The sequence below is a fragment of the Cyprinus carpio genome, chromosome A21 (genome assembly GCF_018340385.1).
Source record: "Cyprinus carpio isolate SPL01 chromosome A21, ASM1834038v1, whole genome shotgun sequence".
Lineage (NCBI taxonomy): Eukaryota > Metazoa > Chordata > Actinopteri > Cypriniformes > Cyprinidae > Cyprinus > Cyprinus carpio.
In genome coordinates this window covers 19989711-20008171 of record NC_056592.1, presented here as the reverse complement: position 1 = coordinate 20008171, position 18461 = coordinate 19989711, and the positions used below count along the sequence as shown (strand labels likewise).

At 35.5% G+C, this 18461-nt stretch overlaps 1 protein-coding gene across 2 annotated transcripts in view; it reads right to left on the bottom strand.

The window, feature by feature from the left end:
* Positions 1-1172: 1172 nt before the first annotated feature.
* Positions 1173-18461, bottom strand: part of LOC109086806 (gamma-aminobutyric acid receptor subunit beta-2-like) — an 87964-nt gene continuing 70675 nt past the window's right edge. The window contains exons 8-10 of one of the 2 annotated variants that reach the window (XM_042711224.1): positions 12367-12611; positions 9179-9319; positions 1173-7323 (exon numbers count right to left, since the gene is read on the bottom strand). In XM_042711224.1, the coding sequence (XP_042567158.1) occupies positions 6976-7323; positions 9179-9319; positions 12367-12611 (734 nt within the window). In that variant the 3' untranslated portion in view covers positions 1173-6975. The remainder of the gene's footprint in view (positions 7324-9178; positions 9320-12366; positions 12612-18461) is intronic. The other variant, XM_042711225.1, reaches the window with a different exon arrangement.

Below are 18461 nucleotides of genomic sequence, written 5' to 3'. Positions count from 1 at the left end.
GGCTCAGATATGGATGCATAGAAATGTAAGTCATCGTGCCTTTTTGTCAGTCGTCCACAGGTTGTCATCTCCATCACAGTCTGTGTCTTTTCTGGAACTGTATGCCTGAGGAAGAATATCTTTGCATGACACTACAGATGTCATCATGGACATCATACACATCATCACAGATAGTGATCATACACTCTTCACTTTCATGAGGAAGCTCTGGGCATGAACGCCAATGGCCATGTGGTTAATGTTAAAATTGGTTAAAATTAATGTTTGTGAATTTTGCCATATGTTTTCATTGAATGCATTTTTATTGATGCAATTAAATAAATAAATAAATAAAAATAATTATTAAGGTTGGAAATGCCATTTACAGAATTTTGTTCTTTAACGGGATAGTTCACCCAAAAATGAAAATTAGCCCATGATTTACTCACCCTCAAGCCATCTTATGTCTATATGACTTTCTTCTTTCAGATGAACACAACTGGAGTTATATGTAAAAAAAAAAAACATCCTGGCTCTTCCAAGCTTTATAATGGCAGTGAATGGGTGTTTTTTTTTTTTTTTTTTTTTTATAGTCCAAAAGAAGTGCAATAAAGCGCATCCATCCATCATAAAAAGTGTTCCACATGGCTCCGGGGGGTGAACAATGGCCTCCTGAAGTGAATCTATGCATTTTTGTAAGAAAAATATCTATATTTAAAACTTTATGAACTGTAATTTCTAGCTTCCGCTAACTTTTGTACACGCGTTCATTCCAGCGGATGATGTAGGACATAGCATAAGGTCCGGTGAGAACATGCTAGTCTCTCGAGAAATGACATTTGTTTACAGGAGCAAAGAAAGCAAAGTTTCCTTACAGGAAAACCAGTCTCCTCTTGGCTACGTCCTCCGTCAGAATGAACGTGCGTACAACAGTTAGCAGAAGCTAGAGATTACTGTTTATAAAATTTTAAATCCATCCATCCATCTTGCCACTCCAATTAAAATATCAACTCAACATCTTATTTTTTTTTTTTTGCCAATTCAGTTCAAATTCACACTCATTAGTTAAAAGGGAGGCACTTATCCTATATATAAAACATAAATAAATAAATAAATCATTTTGCCCAACTTTTCTCACCAAATAATCATTGGCATCACCTAATATAGATTCAGTATTATTATTATTTTTTTTCATTTCCCAATCGTTTCTTTATTGGTGTATTGATATTTTCAATTTTGGAAAATGAGATTTGAGTGTAGCACATATTATAAGAACCTCAGATGGTAAACACACAACTGACTGAATTGACTTTTCTCTTTCTTTCTTTCTTTCTTTCTTTCTTTCTTTCTTTCTTTCTTTCTTTCTTTCTTTCTTTCTTTCTTTCTTTCTTTAATAACATCGGATTCAGACCAGCAATGTTGGCTGTGTATGTGGGAGGCTGAATGTGTGAGGCTGGCTTGAGGACATGAATTTCTGTGAAGTTCAGAAAAGGAAGATTACACAAGAAAATAAAAGCATCATAAACTGAGAATCTGACAGCTTTTAGAGTTTTATACAGTATTTATTGAGGGTTCATAGATTTTCAAAGATTATAACAAGAATTTTTCCTGTCAGTCCATATGCATCTGCTGACCCTCTGCTTGGCGTCAGAGAGGGTTTGCTGTTTTCTGATGTTGTGAGATATCGGTGCGTCTCCTCTGTGAACAGAAGCTAAGGCTTAATCTGTGAACATGTGCAAAAACACACTCTCAGTTTGCCATCTTTACTCCATCATTCCTAAATGACTTTCTGCTTTTGTTGGAGTATTACAAATATATAAAAAGCAATTAGATAAAAAGTCAAATAAAAGAATGAGAGGCACAAACCAAAAGCAAAGCAGTTACCAAGCGCTTGCATTTTCTCTAGCTCTCAGAAACTAGTGCTCACACACAATCGTAAACCATTTCTATTGTTTCTGCATCCCTGTCTCCCACACACACAATCATACAGAATATTCTGTTAAAACAGCTAAAAAGGCCTAATTATGGCATCCAGTCATTTTTAGGACCTGAGATGGAAAATATAATTACAAAATAAAACAAAAGGGGGAAAAAAATTGAAACCATTGTAGAACTTTTTAGTATGGCAGTGTGTTTTAGATAAAGAACAACAGAAAGAGAAGGGACTATATATAGTTGGGTATTGACTTATAATGAGAACATTCTTTCCCTAATAGACTATATGCAAGTCCTAAAAGAAAAAAATAGGAATATTAATAATAATAATAATAATAATAATAATAATAATAATAATAATAATAATAATAATAATAATAATTGTTTACTAAGGAGAGCAAGTGGCAAGTTTTAAATTATTTACATTATTGATTTGTCACCAAGTATTTTTTCATAACATTGCTTTGTAACCTTTGCATTAACGAGTAAAGTACAAACCAGAAAGTTTAGAAATATTACATTACACACTGTTAGAAAGTATTCTGTATTTACACGAACACCCAGCTCCAATTGGATGTTTAGTACCTTAATTGATATTTACATCTAGATTTTTATTGTATTTGTTTTTCTTTTTTTTTATTAATTTATTAATTATTTTTTTTGGAATACAATAAAATAAGCCCTAATGCCCAAGTTCTCCTTTCATCATTTCCTTAAACAATGTACACCATCGAGATATCTTCTAGAGCTGAGATGAAATCAACCGAATCAGAATCTAAAAACATTTTTGTAACAACTTTTAAAGAATCAAAAAGAAAAACATTTCTGCACATATGAATATATGTGATTGATATGAATTGCTTTGATGTTTTGTTATTAATCTTGTGCAAATGAACAGCAGAAAATATCACATTGTTACACTTAATTGTTACATAATCAACATCATTATGAATATACAATCACTATTAATAACCTATTCAACTGTCCACAGGCTGGTAATTAAATGCATTCACACATTTCTGATCCTTGAGTCCAGAAGCTATGCTTTTTATCATATTATATTTCATCTCTTCATATAGTAAAATACTACTAATTTATTTCTAGTTCCTTCTGAACTCTTGTTGAATTGATTTAGCTATATGAATATGAAAATATTTGTTGAATGATTGGTACCAGTTTTGCATGCAGTACAGATGTGAGGGATGCATGAATAAACATGAGTAATAAATATGAGTTGCTTGATTTCTGGCATGCTTTCAAGTCCACAGTTTCCTGGTTATGAATAATGTCTCAGATCATTCAATATTTAGTTATTACTGATCACTGAAGGAGTTGGTAGATAAGATGATAAAATCATATTAAGTCAATGTAAATCATCACGTCCTTGAGCTTTTAACTTATTCTGTGTTGTTTCAACCCTGTTGTGTTTTCAACTAAAAATAAAAGTACAGAAAACATAGATTATTGATATATTGAGAAATAAAATGCCAAACTACAAAGAAATCTTGGTGAGCATGATACGTATTGTTATTTTTTCCTCTGTGACTGCTGATAAAAATACAGCTGCAGACCTTGATGGAAAATGTCTTACATGCAGGTCCATCAGGATTACACAAATTCATAAATGATTATGACAGATGCACTATACCATTTAAAAAAGAAGAAAGAAAATCATTCTTCAATTCTTCATGTAATGAAAAGTAAATGTATAAATAAAGACGTGTATACTGTATACCCTCCTTGTGTAAATCTGGTCAGTATTGTGCTTTTATATATTTCTTCAAGCATTGTTAAGCTAAACTATTTTCATATGCCCTTCTCACTGGAGGAGGATGCTGAGCTCTGACCCACTCTTTTAGATGGATTTCATCATGTTTCAGGATAAGATTGCAATATTGGTTCTGCACCACGAGCCTCTCCACCATCTCAATAATTCACTGTTTTCAATTCATTTCAAATGTAAACACAGAGCTACTCTCTTCTTCTGAATACAAAGAGCATTTTTAACAATCCTATACAAGAGATATTTACAGTACATAACACAAAGGAATGCCTTCATTTTTGTGAACTCTTTTACATTGAGGAAGCCAAGAGATTCCTTAACTGCTGGCTTTTTCAAACAAAATCAGTATGAAAATGAGCAATGCTTCAAGATGTGTAAAGCGCCTATATCGAGAGATAGAAAGAAAGAAAGAAAGAAAGAAAGAAAGAAAGAAAGAAAGAAAGAAAGAGAAAGAAAGAAAGAAAGAAATAATAGAGTTGAATCTTAGTCTCAGCCTTAGACTGCATGCAGACGGCACAGACTGTTTGAAGTAGTGTTATCAGATTATACAAGATTATCAGGAGAAATACTTGTAATATATATATATTTGCTGAATTGACCAAAGATTGAGAGGTTCTAAGTATTGAATCTGAAGATAAATACTTTGTCTGAGGCAGTTAGCAGCAGCTCAATTAGACATCTTCCAGTGTAACTGTATCATCTGCTTTGTTTTGTTTTTTGTTTTGTGTGTGTGTGCGTTATATGTGTAACAATAATGTGTTATTGGATAGTTGAAATATAATATAATTCAGATGACATAATTCAGATGTCATCCTCACATGTCATTCTCTTTCAGTGTCAGCATGTAATGCTTGGGCAGAATAAACTTTGTGGACCAGACTCTTTCCTAAATGTTAGTAGCCTGAATACCAACCTGTTCTCACACAAAACGTCAAAAACTAAAAAAAAAAAAAAAAAAGCAAAAGAAAACAAAGGGGTACAATAGATACAAAAAAAAAAAAACAGATTAATAGATACAATGTACTTATTATATACATACATGTTTATATATATATATATATATATATATATATATATATATATATATATTTTTTTTTTTTTTTTTTTTAAAGTATGTAGAGACATGTATAATTAATTTATGTAGTTGCATTATATAATTAACCCACCCACCCAAAAATCTAACTCCAAACCTGCCCCTAACCTTAACAGACCTCAAAGCAGCAAATGTGTTTTGCTACACAAACATGAACACATAAGTACATTGTACCAATAAATCAAATAAATTGTAGCAATAAATAGTTTTTTTTGGTGGTAAGTAGGGTACATATTATTTAAAGACCCTTAATATAAAGTAGGACCCAAATGGAATATGCATCTAAAACTTTGCATACATCTGTAAAAGTAGAAATTATAATATAATATAATATAATATAATATAATATAATATAATATACGTTGACAGATATTTTTGAGCATGCAATATGTGAGCATTGTGGCGAATGGAGACAGTGATCAGCTCTGGGTCTGTTCCTCACACAAAGCAATCGTTTTGCCTTGAAAACGATTATTTGATTATTTATCATTCTTGAACAAATGTTTGTATATATACTCTGGTCATATAGTGTGTTTACATTGTTTTATATTGCAAGATGGTTATGTTTGTTGGGTAGATGTGGAGTTAGGTGCTCAAAAATGTCTAAATGTAATGTAATGTAAAAGAAATCATGTTCCACATGTACATGTACTTATTATAGTAATTACAGGGTACTAACCATGAACCGACCCCTAAACCTAACCTTAATCCACACAGCTTCCTTATACTACCAGTACTTTCTTGGGTAAGTACATGTAATGTAAAATAAAGTATTTAACCATAATTTGGGTTTAAACTGAAAATAATAATAATAATAATAACATTTGTCATAATAATAAAAAAAAAAATGCAACAAAATATAATTTCATAATTTAATTCCCATCACAGGATTCTCATTAAAAGCAATGGTGTTCCTGCAGTAGTTTGTCTATATAGCGATGGCATTGGAAACCTTTAGTGTTTTAATAGTGATGTGCAGGGTGCTTGACCATGAGTCAGTTTTTGGGCTGGAGTGAGGACAGGTTGAGGCTACACACAAGATGTCAAAGTTTGTCTGGTCAGCATCTGGTTAACCCATGCTGGTAGATGTAACTATATCATTGTACCATTGTATAAACAAAATGCATATTTCTCCAGTGATGGCTATTCGAAAGTAGGCATATAATGTTATGAAATGGCAAATATTTGTTTTGCCAGTGCCAAGTTTTTTTTTTTTTTTTCTCTCTTTTTTTTCAGGATTATCGCTGCTTATCGAAGGCTTGGGACTGTGCATGTTCCTCTGCTGCTATCAGCCAATAAGCATTGCGATTTACTGCTGAATGCCAATCATTCACATGGCATTTATAGCTCAAGTGCTCATGGGAATGCTAAAATGAGTGGGAGTCCTAATGTACAGATTAGCTGAATAACAAATTAAACTTATGAGAACTATAAAAACTGAGTTTGTGTTATTAGTAATAATGCCTTCAATTTCCATGGCATGCTGGATATCGAAATTAAACTCAATACAAGCATAGTGGAAATGTGAGAAGGTTAAGGTGAGAATATAATTTAGATTATTTGAGTGACAAGTTTTATCAAAATAAATGAGGTTACATAAAAGTGTATAATAAATTCTCTTGGATAAATAAACTATCATCTGTGAGTAGAGAAGTAGAAAATACAGCCTTGTGTTAAAACTATTCATATTGTCTCTTCACTCAATAGACTGTGAAAAAAAGAGAAAGATTACAAATAAAGGTATATAAATATTAAATTATCGAGTGCTGCTCTTTTAGAAATGTTTAAAAGGGGAAAGGACACTAGACGTCTAATTTTCGTCGATTTTTCTGTTGGTATAAAGATAATTTGTGGCAGTAACTGTTTTGATAATTTGGCAACAAAACAAATGCATCTTGCTCTAAAAGAAATCATAAAACAAACAAATAAATCTAGCAAACCAAACTCTGAACAACACCTTCAAATGAATTAAAAACTATTGAATTTTGGAGCAGGCACCATTTGTTCTTAACCTCTTTAGAGGATCAGTGTCAGCCAGCAATTAAGGTGAACCCAAGGTCAAAGAGAGTTAGTCCTGATTGGAATTTGTCATCATACTGTAAGTCCTGCTTGTATTGCAAAATCAGACGGAAGAGTATACTGACATAAAAATAAGTGGCGCTTCTCAGACAGCCCCAATATCCAGTTAGTTGATATAATAAAGCCAATAGACGACGTTGAAGAAGGAAAATACGGTGGGGAAGATCATTCTCGACCACTTGTCGATTGAATTGACGTCAGTTAAGTCAGGGATGGTGATTTTAAGCTGGGAAGTGCGCCGCCGTAGCCGGCTCTTCTTCTGAGCCACGTGGCGTTCCAGCGCATTGCGTCCAAAGTTGTGTCTGGCCAGGCCGGCTTTGCGATACTGCAGCGAGGTGCTGTCGAAGGCTAGCATGGTTGCACGGGGGTCACCCAGACCCAGGGTCAACTCCGATGTGCCTATTTCATTCTTGATCTCCAGAGGACTGAGAAGAATGTTTTCATGGGGGTCCATCTATGACATAAAGATCCATCAGTAGGTTAGTACTGATAACAGGCTTTTTTCTTGTAACTTTTTATGTACTGTTGATGATTTCGGTAGTCAGAACAATCACTGATTGCTTTCTAATTGTCAACTTCTTTTGTTTGCTTTTTATTTATATATGTGTTACCACACAACCAATATATGGAAGCTTGTTTCCATCACTGACTACAAATTTGAAGTAAGGTAAGTGCGATTATTTTTTTCTCGCAATCCCAACTTTTTTCTCATAATTGCATGATGTACACTCAATATACAACTGACTTCTTTTCTCAGAATTGTGAAAAATAAATATAGTGCAATTCTGAGAAAAAAATTACAATTGCAAGTTTATATCTCACAATTCTGACCTCATAGCAGATAATTGCAACTTTATATTAAGGGTAACACTTTACAATAAGGTTTCATTAGTTAATGTTAGTTAATGTATTAACTAACGTGAACAAACAATGAACAATACATTTATTACAGTGTTTATTAATCTTTGTTAATGAAAATACAGTTGTTCACTGTTAGTTCATGTTACAGTGCATTAACTAACAAGCACAACTTTTGATTTTAATAATGCAGTAAATGTTAGTAAATGTTGAAATTAACATTAACTAAGATTAATAAATTCTGTAGAAGTATTGTTCATTCTTAGTTCATGTTGACTAAAGTAGTTAACTAATGTTAACTAATGAACCTTATTGTAACGTGTCACCATATTAAGCAGTTCTGACTTTTTTCTCAGAACTGCATGATATAAACTCACAACTGCATAAAATCAGAATTGTGAGATAAAAAGTTGCTACTGTGAGAAATAAAGATATAGCTGCAAGATATAAAATCGGAATTCTGACTTTTGTCTTGCAATTCTGACTTATTTTCTCATAATTGTGAGATATAAACTTGCAATTGCGAGTTAAAAAATCCAGTTTTCAGAAAAATTTGTCACAATTATATAACAACATAATCAAATGCTGACTTACCTATTGCTTTTCAAGAATTATTCTTTAAACTTAATCACAGTATTTAACACATACTGAGACAAACCAACAAAGTGCCATTAACACACAGTCTGATGGAAATGGGTTGGTGCACATGGAGATGTAAAGCAAAGTAAGGTAAGGCATGGTGGTACACGTGATGGTATTTATGCTATTTAACCTTTTTATGACAAATAATAGGGCATCCTCTTAGATGCTGAACCGAAAAATCTAACAAACAAACAAAAAGGTAAAATTGATCTCCCTCAAAAAAAAATATAAATAAATAAATAAACAGATTGCCTTTTCCTTTCTGAATAGTGTTTTTAATAGTATTTAAAATAAAAACATTTCAAAAGAGTGGTTTGGAGGGAAAAGAGAGGTGATTATGGCAATGGTGAAAAAAAATAGGTTTTGCTCTTAAAGGAATAGTCCACCGAGAAAAAAATAAATGAAAAAATCTGCCTTGATTTACTCACCCTCATGTCGTTCTAAACCTGTCTTCTTCTTCTTCTTCTTTTTTTTTTTTTGTACAAAAAAATAAAATAAAAATAGAAAGAGAAGGTAAACAAGCTCCAATAGAAAAAAAAGGTAAGTAGTCTGTGTGACTCGTGTAAAGTCACCTGAATCCACACAATAGTTTTTGCGACTGATAGACCTTCCCTTAAGAAGAAAGTCATTAGACAACATGAGAGCGTTAAAATGATGACAGAATTTTCTACTTGGATACTTGGATCAACAATTCTTTTAAGAGGAAATAAAAAATCGCATTAAAAAATAAATAAATTAAAAAAGGGCTGGGTCTCAAATAAATTTGCAGCATTGTATGCCATTACTCTCTTGATGAACTTTTTCAGTACCTTATTTTTTGAATCGCCTAGTCCTAATGCTGCATCATCCACAAAGATCGGTTCCCACATGGAGTCATGCGCGTCAATATCCCTCTGTTTCATTCTGGCATATAGAGCATCGTCTCTCTGAACTACATTTCCCACCAACCACTGAAAGCATACAAAATCATCGCTGTCAAAGCAGTCACTTCAAGAAAGCTGGTGAAACTTACATAGTGGGCTTCTTTAAGAGTGTGAGGCAACGCTGGCATTTTGTGGATAATGCCTCAAAGAAAAGCACTGCCCTAAATTCAGAATACATCTGAGCACCAGCAAAACATCTTCAGAATTTCAACAAACAAAAAGACCAAGAGTCTTGATCAGTTCTATAAGTGCTGTTATTACTTGAGCTATTATATATCAGAGGTTTTCATTCAAAGAAAGAAAGAAAGAAAGATCTATTCTAATACGATCTCAGAAATCCAGGGGAAAACAATTCTAAATGCCAATCATAAAACCCGGGCCTTAAGTCTCTGTGTTATAATAATATAAATTATATCAACAACTAAACATTAGTTTATCCTCTAACTATAGTAAGCCAGCACTATCCTGAAATAAGCACTTAGCTTTTTTCTGAAATAATGATAGACCAGGACCAAAAATAAATAAATAACTAAAATAAAAACACACTTATAGAGCTTGAGTGCTGTTTTTCTGCTTTTTCTAAACTGCTTTATATGCATCTATCTTATTTATCTCACAGTGCCAAGAATAAGTTTGTGAACCCTTTGAAATATTTGGATTTCTACATTGATTATTTATAATGTAAAATGTGGTCTGATCTTAATTTAAACCGCAATTATAGACAAACGCAATCTCACTAAACTAAAACTGCACAAACAACATTTTATTATTATTATTTTTTTAATGATTATTTGCAAATCGCCTTTCCGGAAGAGAGGGGCGGGGTGAGCAGAACTCATTAGCATTTAAAGACACATGCACCAAAACGGCTCGCTGTGAACAGAGCTGTTTTTGACGAAGTAAAAAGGGTGTTGTTTTACAAGACCACTGCGGAATTTTAACTAAAGTATGTTATAGACTGTTGCTGTTATCTTTGGGTTCTTTCTCAAAATCTTTCAGGAGTGTCCACTGTGTGAGCAGACAGGGTCTCTTACCGTGGATTCAGGTTTTTAACGGTGCTTTTTCTAGCCTTTTCTAGCTTTGGGCATCTCTGTAATGTATTTTAAGGACCTGTCGAAGCTTTTGGCATTGTGTCACACTAACTCTCTCCTGAGAAGAACAGATCTGTCAGTAACCAGACTTTGTGTGCCAGTTATTTATAACAGGCTTCCTAATTGACTCCAATTAGCTTTTGGAGAAGTTTCACATACTTTTCCCAGCCTTCTCGGTCAATAATCTTTCAATGTTGAACAGTTTGAAAAGTTTAACTGTCTGTGTTTTTCTGTTTATTTATTTAGATATCTTCAAATTTGGAACACAATTTGTTTTTATTTATGACTTTGGTTTTCACACAGATTAAGAGTAGTTTTTACTGAAATAAAAATAAAAATAAGGTATTTTTTGACCACCACGAGTAGCACCAGAGGGTTACGTCAGATTTTTCTATAATTATAATTTTATGAGTAATCAATGTAGAAATCCAGTTAAAGTATTTAGGTTTCACAAACGTATTCTTGCCACTGTATATTTATCTTGTTATTAACATGTTTTAGATCCGATGTCACCTCATGAAATAGTTCAACAACTAAATATATATCGATGTTATAAAGCTGAGTGAGCAAACATTACAGGGTTATTCTGACTGTGATGACTGGCTTTTGCATTAGAAGTTATGTGAACACCTGCAGATGGCAATTTAAATGCCATATACTGATATAATGGCGGTAGATTTATGTGCCTTTAGTTAAAAAAAAAAATAGATAAGCAAAAGTCTTGAATGACAGTAAAAATTAAAATCAAAAACTACCTCAACCCTGACATAAGCCCACATCTGATGTTTGCAACAGCCAAACAACCTCAAAATATGACTGCAAACAGAAGCCATAAAATGACGACTATGTTAAAGAAGAACCATGGTTTTCGCTGTCAAACAAACAAACTACTCTAATGTACAGATTTTATAGGGCAGTCTCATGTTAGTTACAATCATGTCAGACATTGAAATTGCAGTGAAGATATGAATACAGACTAGACAGAACAATCAAAAGCACCATGCACAAGTAGAGGGCGTTGACACTGACATCGATTTGTAACGACAAAACCACCTGAAATCATTCATTTAAAATCAGAGATGGGGATTTCCAGCAACATGAGCATCAGCGATTGTTGCTTCAGTTTGTTACAATTCAGCTGTGATCCAATGTGATTTAATCATTGTATTTGTGAACACCCTTTAACATAGAAAGGAAAATAGGTTGCAAAGATATTCAGAGAAGACCTGAAGAGCTACTTAAGAATAATAATATACTATTTTGGTAACAAAACAAGGTCCCATTAGTTAATGGGCAATGCATTTGTTACAGCATTTATGAATGGTTGTTTATAATAATACAACTATTCATTGTTAGTTTAGGTTAGTGTCAGTCCATTAAATAATATTAACTGATATAGCTTTTGCAATTTAATTAAATGGTCACACATTACAATAAGTTCCATTAGTTAGTTAAATACTTCAGTTAACATGAACTAAGAATGAACATTACTTCTACAGCATTTATCAATCTTAATTCATTTTAATTTCAGCATTCACTAATGCATTATTAAAATAAAAAGTTGTGCTTATTAGCATTAGTTAATGCACTGTGAATTAACCTAAACTAACAATGAATGACTCTGTTTTCATTAACTAATATTAACTAATGGAACCTTATTGTAAAATGTTACCTATTAAATTAAAATAAAAAATATTTTTATTTTATGTTAACTAATCTATTTAAAGATATTTTCAGCCAGCTTTGTATCATTATGGCTCCAGTAGTATATGTAAAACCGTCAAATCAAGCCTAGTGCATTATGGGTGTTTTCCTACATTTTTTGCAAAAGGGAACATCGCAGCACTGTTTTTCTTGGTAGCACTGATTCGAAACAAAATGCTTGTAAAGTGTTACCACTATTTTATAATTTTCCTTTTTATTACTGTGCAAGTTACTGTGCAGCTATTATAAACGGTGGTAGTATATGAATTCCAAACATACTTTGTTGGGTTCCATTCTCATTTTTTCATTGTTGGCTGTGGAGGCTTTCTCTGCAGCTTTCTTCTGCCGCTGCGGTCCCCTGCCGAAGAAGATGTAGTTGACCAGTGCATACTCCAGCAGAGCCAGGAAGACAAAGACGAAACAGCCCATCAGGTACATGTCAATGGCTTTGACATACGGGATCTTTGGAAGCGTCTCTCGCAAATGTGTGTTGATGGTGGTCATGGTCAGCACAGTGGTGATACCTGTGGTCAAGAGGGATTCATTGTTAAACGTGCAAATGACAAGAAATGGATTCAGTTGAGCAATCACAACACTTGGAAACAAGGATTTACAAAGACTGACTGTTCAATCCCTTTTTGGCTAACACTTTATTTAGACATTCGACTAACTATACAGTAAGTATCTTTGCAAATACGTCGATTAGAAGTCATTAGAGTATTAGTAGACTATTATACTGTATGCCTACACTTTGGGCCCTATTATAATGATCTAAGCACACTGTCTAAAGTGCAAGGCGCAAGTGCACTTAGGGTGTGTCCGAATCCACTTTTGCTAGTTTAAGAACGGGAAAAAATGGTCGGTGCACCTGGCGCTTGGTCTAAAAGGGTCCTAACCTAAGAGTCTACTAATACTCTAATGAGAGTGAATAAAAGAGTGAGAATGAATTAATTGACCTGTAGCTGCAAAATATTGATTAATAATTAATGAGTTAGTTGACCTGTAGTTGCAAAGTTTCTTAAAGACCCATTGTGGTGAAAATCATGCTTTTAACGTTGTTTTTTTATTTTTATTTTTTATTTTTTTCATGTGCAAATTTATCATTGCTGAGTTTTTCTCCCTAAAACTGGTTTACCAAAGACAACTTAGGCTTACTGTATATACATGCTTGTAGCGACATTTCTGCAATTAGAATCAGAATGAGCTTTATTGCCAGGTATGTTTACACATACAAGGAATTTGTTTTCATGACAGAAGCTTCCACAGTGCTACAGAATGACAGAACAAAAACACAGATAATAAAATAATAATAATAATAATAAAAAATAACAAATAAGTAAGGATTAACAATATACAAATTGACAATTGTATGTGCAGGTATGGTCGCCGTGATTTTGACAAGTAAGACATGATCCTGGATCAACATATTTAGATGATTCTGGATCAACATTAATGTCCAAAAATATATAATTAACCCAATTCCTACCCCTAGACCTAATCCAACCAATAATATATTCCTAAAATCAGTGGGAAATAATAGCTGATTAACAAGATTGTAGAAGCACCTAACCCTGATTGAAATCACAAAAAACATATAACCTCAAAAGTAACATCACTACAAAAACTGATAGACTTAAAAGTAGTTCCAGGATCAACAAGGATGTTGATCCAGGAACATGTTGTACTTGGTGAAATCATGCTCACTTTGCAGGTATATTACAATAGACAGTTTTGTATATGTGCCAATTTGAAGTGTAGACTAAGTATGTGTGTTAGATAAATAAGTGTATGAGATTGTCAAGTGTTCATAAGATGGATTGCCTGAGGGAAGAAACTGTTCCTGTGTCTGGTTGTTCTGGTGCTCAGAGCTCTGTAGCGTTGACCAGATGGCAACAGTTCAAAGAGGGAGTGTGCTGGATGTGAGGGGTCCAGAGTGATTTTGCCAGGCCTTTTGCTCACTCTGGATGAGTACAGTTCTTGAATAGAGGGGAGGGTTGTACCAATGATTCGCTCAGCAGTCCAGACTACCTTCTGTAGTCTTCTGAGGTCAGATTTGGTAGCTGAGCTGAACCAGACAGTTATTGAAGTGCAGAGGACAAATAAAAACACGTCATACAATAACTTATACAGAATATCCATTGCTAGGTTCAACTTCCCTTAGCTGGCGAAGGAAGTACAACCTCTGCTGGGCTTTTTTCACAATGGAGTCAGTGTGAATATCCCACTTTAGGTCCTGAGAGATTGTTGTGCCCAGGAACCTGAATGACTCCACTGCAGTCACAGTGCTGTTCATGATGGTGAGTGGGGGGAGAGGAGGGGGGTTTCTCTTGAAGTCCACGATCATCTCCACTGTATTGAGCGTGTTGAGCTCCAGGTTGTTGAAACTACACTAGACAGCCAGCTCTTTAACCTCCTGTCTGTAAGCAGACTCTTCACCATCCTGGATGAGGCCGATGAGTGTGGTTTCGTCTGCAGACTTCAGGAGCTTGACAAAGGGGTCTTTAGATGTGCAGTCATTGCTGTACAGGGAGAAAAGCAGTGGGGAAAGAACACAGCCCTGAGGAGCTCCAGTGCTGATTGTACGGGTGCTGGATGTGTATTTTTCCAGCCTCACTAGCTGCTGCCTGTCCGTCAGGAAGCTGTTGATCCACTGACAGACGGAGGTGGGCACGGAGAGCTGAGTTAGTTTGGGCAGGAGGAAGTTTGGAATGATAGTGTTAAAGGCCAAGCTGAAGTCCACAATTAGGATTCTCACATAAGTCCCTGATCTGTCTAGATGTTGCAGAACATAATGCAGTCCCATGTTGACTGCATCGTCCACAGACCTGTTTGCTCTTTAGGCAAACTGAAGAGGATCAAGTAAGGGTCCAGTAATGTCCTTCAAATGGGCTGGCACCAGTTTTTTAAATGACTTCATGACCACAGATGTTAGAGCCACAGGCCTGTAGTCATTTAGTACTGTCATTTTGGATTTCTTTGGGAGGGGGATGATGGTGGAGCATATGAAGCATGAAGGGACTTCACACAGCTCTAGTGATCTGTTGAAGATCTGTGTGAAGATGGGGGCCAGCTGGTCAGCCTAGGATTTCAGACAGACTGGTGTAACACAATCTGTGCCTGGTGCTTTCTTTCTCTTCTGCTTCCGGAAGACCTGTCGCACCTCCTCTTCACTGATCTGAATTGAAGGTGTGGGGGAGAGGGGGGTTGCAGGAGGCGTGAATGGTTGTGTGGAGAGGTGTTCAGGGCGGGTGTTGGGTATTTTTTCAAACCTGCAGTAGAACTCATTCAGATCGTCTGCCAGTTGTTAATTCTCCACAGTGCTGGGGGATGGTGTCTTGTAGTTGGTGATCTCCTTCAGACCTTTCCACACTGATGCTGAGCTGCTGGAAGTGAACTGAGTCCTTATTTTTTTTCAGAATAATTCCTCTTTGCCACTCTGATCTCCTTTTTCAGTGTGTATTTGGCCTGTTTATACAAGACATTGTCCCCCTTCCTGTAAGCATATTCTTTGGCCTGACGGAGCTGTCTGAGTTTTGCAGTGAACCATGGTTTGTCATTGTTTTAAGTTAGATGAGTCCTGATAGGAATACACATATCCTCACAGAAACTAATATAGGATGTTACAGTCTCTGTGAGCTCGTCCAGATCGGTGGCAGCAGCTTCAAAAACATTCAAATCAGTGAGGTCAAAACAAGCTTGTAAATCCTGATCTGCTTCATTAGTCCATCTTTTTACAGTCCTTAATACAGGTTTAGCTGATTTAAGTATCTGCCTGTAGGTTGGTATAAATTGAACCAAACAGTGATCAGAGAGTCCTAAAGCTGCCCGTGGAACAGAGTGATATGCATCCTTTATTGTGGTGTAACAGTGATCCAGTATAGTATAGTATTTATATTGTCTCCGGTGGGACAAAATGCTGTCTGTATTTTGCCAGTTCAAGAGAGATTTGCTTTATTAAAGTCCCCAATAATGATTAAAACAGAGTCTGGGTGTTGTTGTTCTGTCTCTGTGATCTGATCAGCGAGTTTCTGTAAAGCTGAGCTCACGTGCACTTGCGAAGGAATGTAAACACTCACGAGAATGAATGGCTTGAATAGAAAAGAATGGCTTGCAGTTAATGAAGAGCACTTCTAGATCTGAACAGCACATCTTTAACACTGTTACATCTGTACACCACCTTTTGTTGATGTAAAAGCATGTCCCACCGCTGCCTGATTTTCCCGTAGATTCTGCATCACGGTCTGCTCTGGACAGCTGAAAGCCCGGCAGATGGAACACGCTGTCTGGAATGGCATTGTTTAGCCATGAAACACAGAGCAGCAGAGTGTGAGAAATCCTTATTTGTCTGGGAGAGCAGATGGAGTTCGTCCGTTTTGTTGGGTAGAGAGCGTAGGTTCGCCAGATGGATGTTAGGCAACGGTGTCCTGAAGCGTGTGATCAGCGCAGCTGCCCCGCCAACTACTATGTCCAGCAAAACATCAGAATAGTTAAAAACCGGTAATATATTGGGTGCTGTATAGTGCCCAATGTCCAGCAATTTGTCTCTAGTGAAACTGATTGCAGAAATATAACTAAAGACAGGACAAACTAACAAAAACACAAAAACAACTGCAGAGCATGCCTTGGAGGCCACCATGACCATCGGCGCCATCTTGGAATTAAAGCAATATAACATACTTTACTGTAAATTTCTGTAAGTACTGTAAATGAGCGGTGCTAAAACTGTGTTTTTATTTCGTTGCTGAGGTACGTATTGTGACGGTTCAGAATTAAAATGTCTGTTGAGTGTCACTAGAAGGTTAATGCTCTATTGTGTTGGAAAATATAAACCCCCCTCCACCAAACCCAACCCTGAACCTACCCGATAGTGTTAACGAATGCAAGTGATAAAACAAAAAAAACTTCACTGATGCAAACATGCTGTTTTTCCATCCTTATACACGGGTTTGAGCTGTTGTGTTGAACCATAGTTTTATGGGATTCATACCAGAGTGAATTTGAATAAATGGATTCACTCTCCGAAAACCATTTATCCAATACTGCCACTTGCCATCGTGTAGAGTTCACCACTTAAGTTAAAAGTGAAAGTGGAGCAGGTCCGAGCTACTGTGATTGGGCGGAATCTGAGACTAATTTGCATATTCATGGGATCTCCAACCCTGATCCTGGAGAGCTACACACCTTGATTAGCTGCTTCAGGTGTGTTTGATTGTGGTTGGAGCTGAAATCTGCAGGACAGTAGCTCTCCAGGAGCAGGGTTGGAGACCCCAGGTGTAGAGTTACATTCAAACCATTTTAAGACATAAACAACCATTTTTAATGGGGGGAAAAAAAAAACATTCAAATGTGTCCTTTTGTTTATCAACAATGAGTTTTAAGGAATAAAATTAGTGACTGCAAGGAGATTTTAAAGTTAGCAGAATGTCCAAAGTGGGCCCTCAAAATAAAGTGTAAGCCTTTTCTGTAAACTTGTATCTTAGCTTTAAAAGTGATTGCATATTTTTAAATAGATTGGGGGGAAATGTTAAAATGTTTTATACATGACCATCTCTCGAGTTATAAAAAACATAAAAGGCTTTAAGTTTTTAATGTGAAGCTGCCCATGCATGGATATTATGTGATATATTTTTATCCCAACAACTGAAAATATGAGTACACTGTAAGTTTGAGTGCTCTCACATTCTGTGAATATCAAACGAGATCACCCTGAATGTGTCCTCATTTAGAAAGTTAGGAAAACATTTGTGCATGTGTGAGGCGGCTTTATCACCATTCTTTTCTTTCAGTTGATGATTCAGAATCTTAAAATTGTATGATTTGTCATGCTTTCAGCTGGCGGAGTGGGAGTTATGCACCTTAAATAGTGAAACACAAAGACTGCCTTCAGCTAACCGCTGATTAAAAAATAGTTGTCTTTTTATGCATTAAAATGTCCATCCGGTGTCATTCTGACAGTTTTCATGAAATTTATTGAAGATCCTGCGACAGGTATTGCAGAGCTTATGAGGTAGAGAGGTATTATTCTGCATAAACCATTGTGTTTTTAAATCATTATTACAAGCACTATAGCTAAAGGTGATGCCACTAAAACGTCTTTGTCTAGGAACATTTCACCCTTCTCTGTTCCCCATTATCACCTCTCTTGGCTGCAGAGCACTGAAAGTGTAATTTGCATATGGAACCAATATAAACATTATTAAATTTGACCAGTAACACAGAAGATTCCATCCTCCTCCTCCTGCCTTGTGTTATTGGCTAAATCAGAGAGTTATGCAGCTGATACTCTCTACAGTGGTAATACAGCGAGGAAAACTGGCCTTTTTCTAGGTCTATCCATGTAAATGCACATCTGCAATCAAATCCCTAATGATTCT